Below are 295 nucleotides of genomic sequence, written 5' to 3' on the forward strand. Positions count from 1 at the left end.
TACTATTGGTGTCGACAGGAAGTGGGGATCAAAAGCCGTAAAAATAAATACAAAATACTAAGGTTCCCACAATTCTTAGAGACCCGACTTAGCTAACACAAAAACGACTTCTCAGTTTTACATGAGTTAAATACTAACATGTCCCGGTAGACTCATAGAATGCTGACTGTGCTCTCCATCAGACCCAATCAATGGAGAAGGTGGAGCTGAAATACAAGAGAAAGATTTAAAATTTAAAGAAAAACATCATGTTAAAACAGTGATTAAATAATTAGAAATATATATATTAAGATTT

At 33.6% G+C, this 295-nt stretch overlaps 1 protein-coding gene across 1 annotated transcript in view; it reads right to left on the reverse strand.

Annotated features, from left to right (window-relative positions):
- The window catches only part of LOC106103479 (abl interactor 2), a 4,755-nt gene that overhangs the window by 2,588 nt on the left and 1,872 nt on the right, over positions 1-295 (reverse strand). Inside the window, exon 6 of the mRNA XM_013283260.1 lies at positions 139-206. Coding sequence (XP_013138714.1) covers positions 139-206 — 68 coding nt within the window. The remainder of the gene's footprint in view (positions 1-138; positions 207-295) is intronic.

The sequence above is a fragment of the Papilio polytes genome, unplaced genomic scaffold (assembly GCF_000836215.1).
Source record: "Papilio polytes unplaced genomic scaffold, Ppol_1.0 DF823731.1, whole genome shotgun sequence".
Lineage (NCBI taxonomy): Eukaryota > Metazoa > Arthropoda > Insecta > Lepidoptera > Papilionidae > Papilio > Papilio polytes.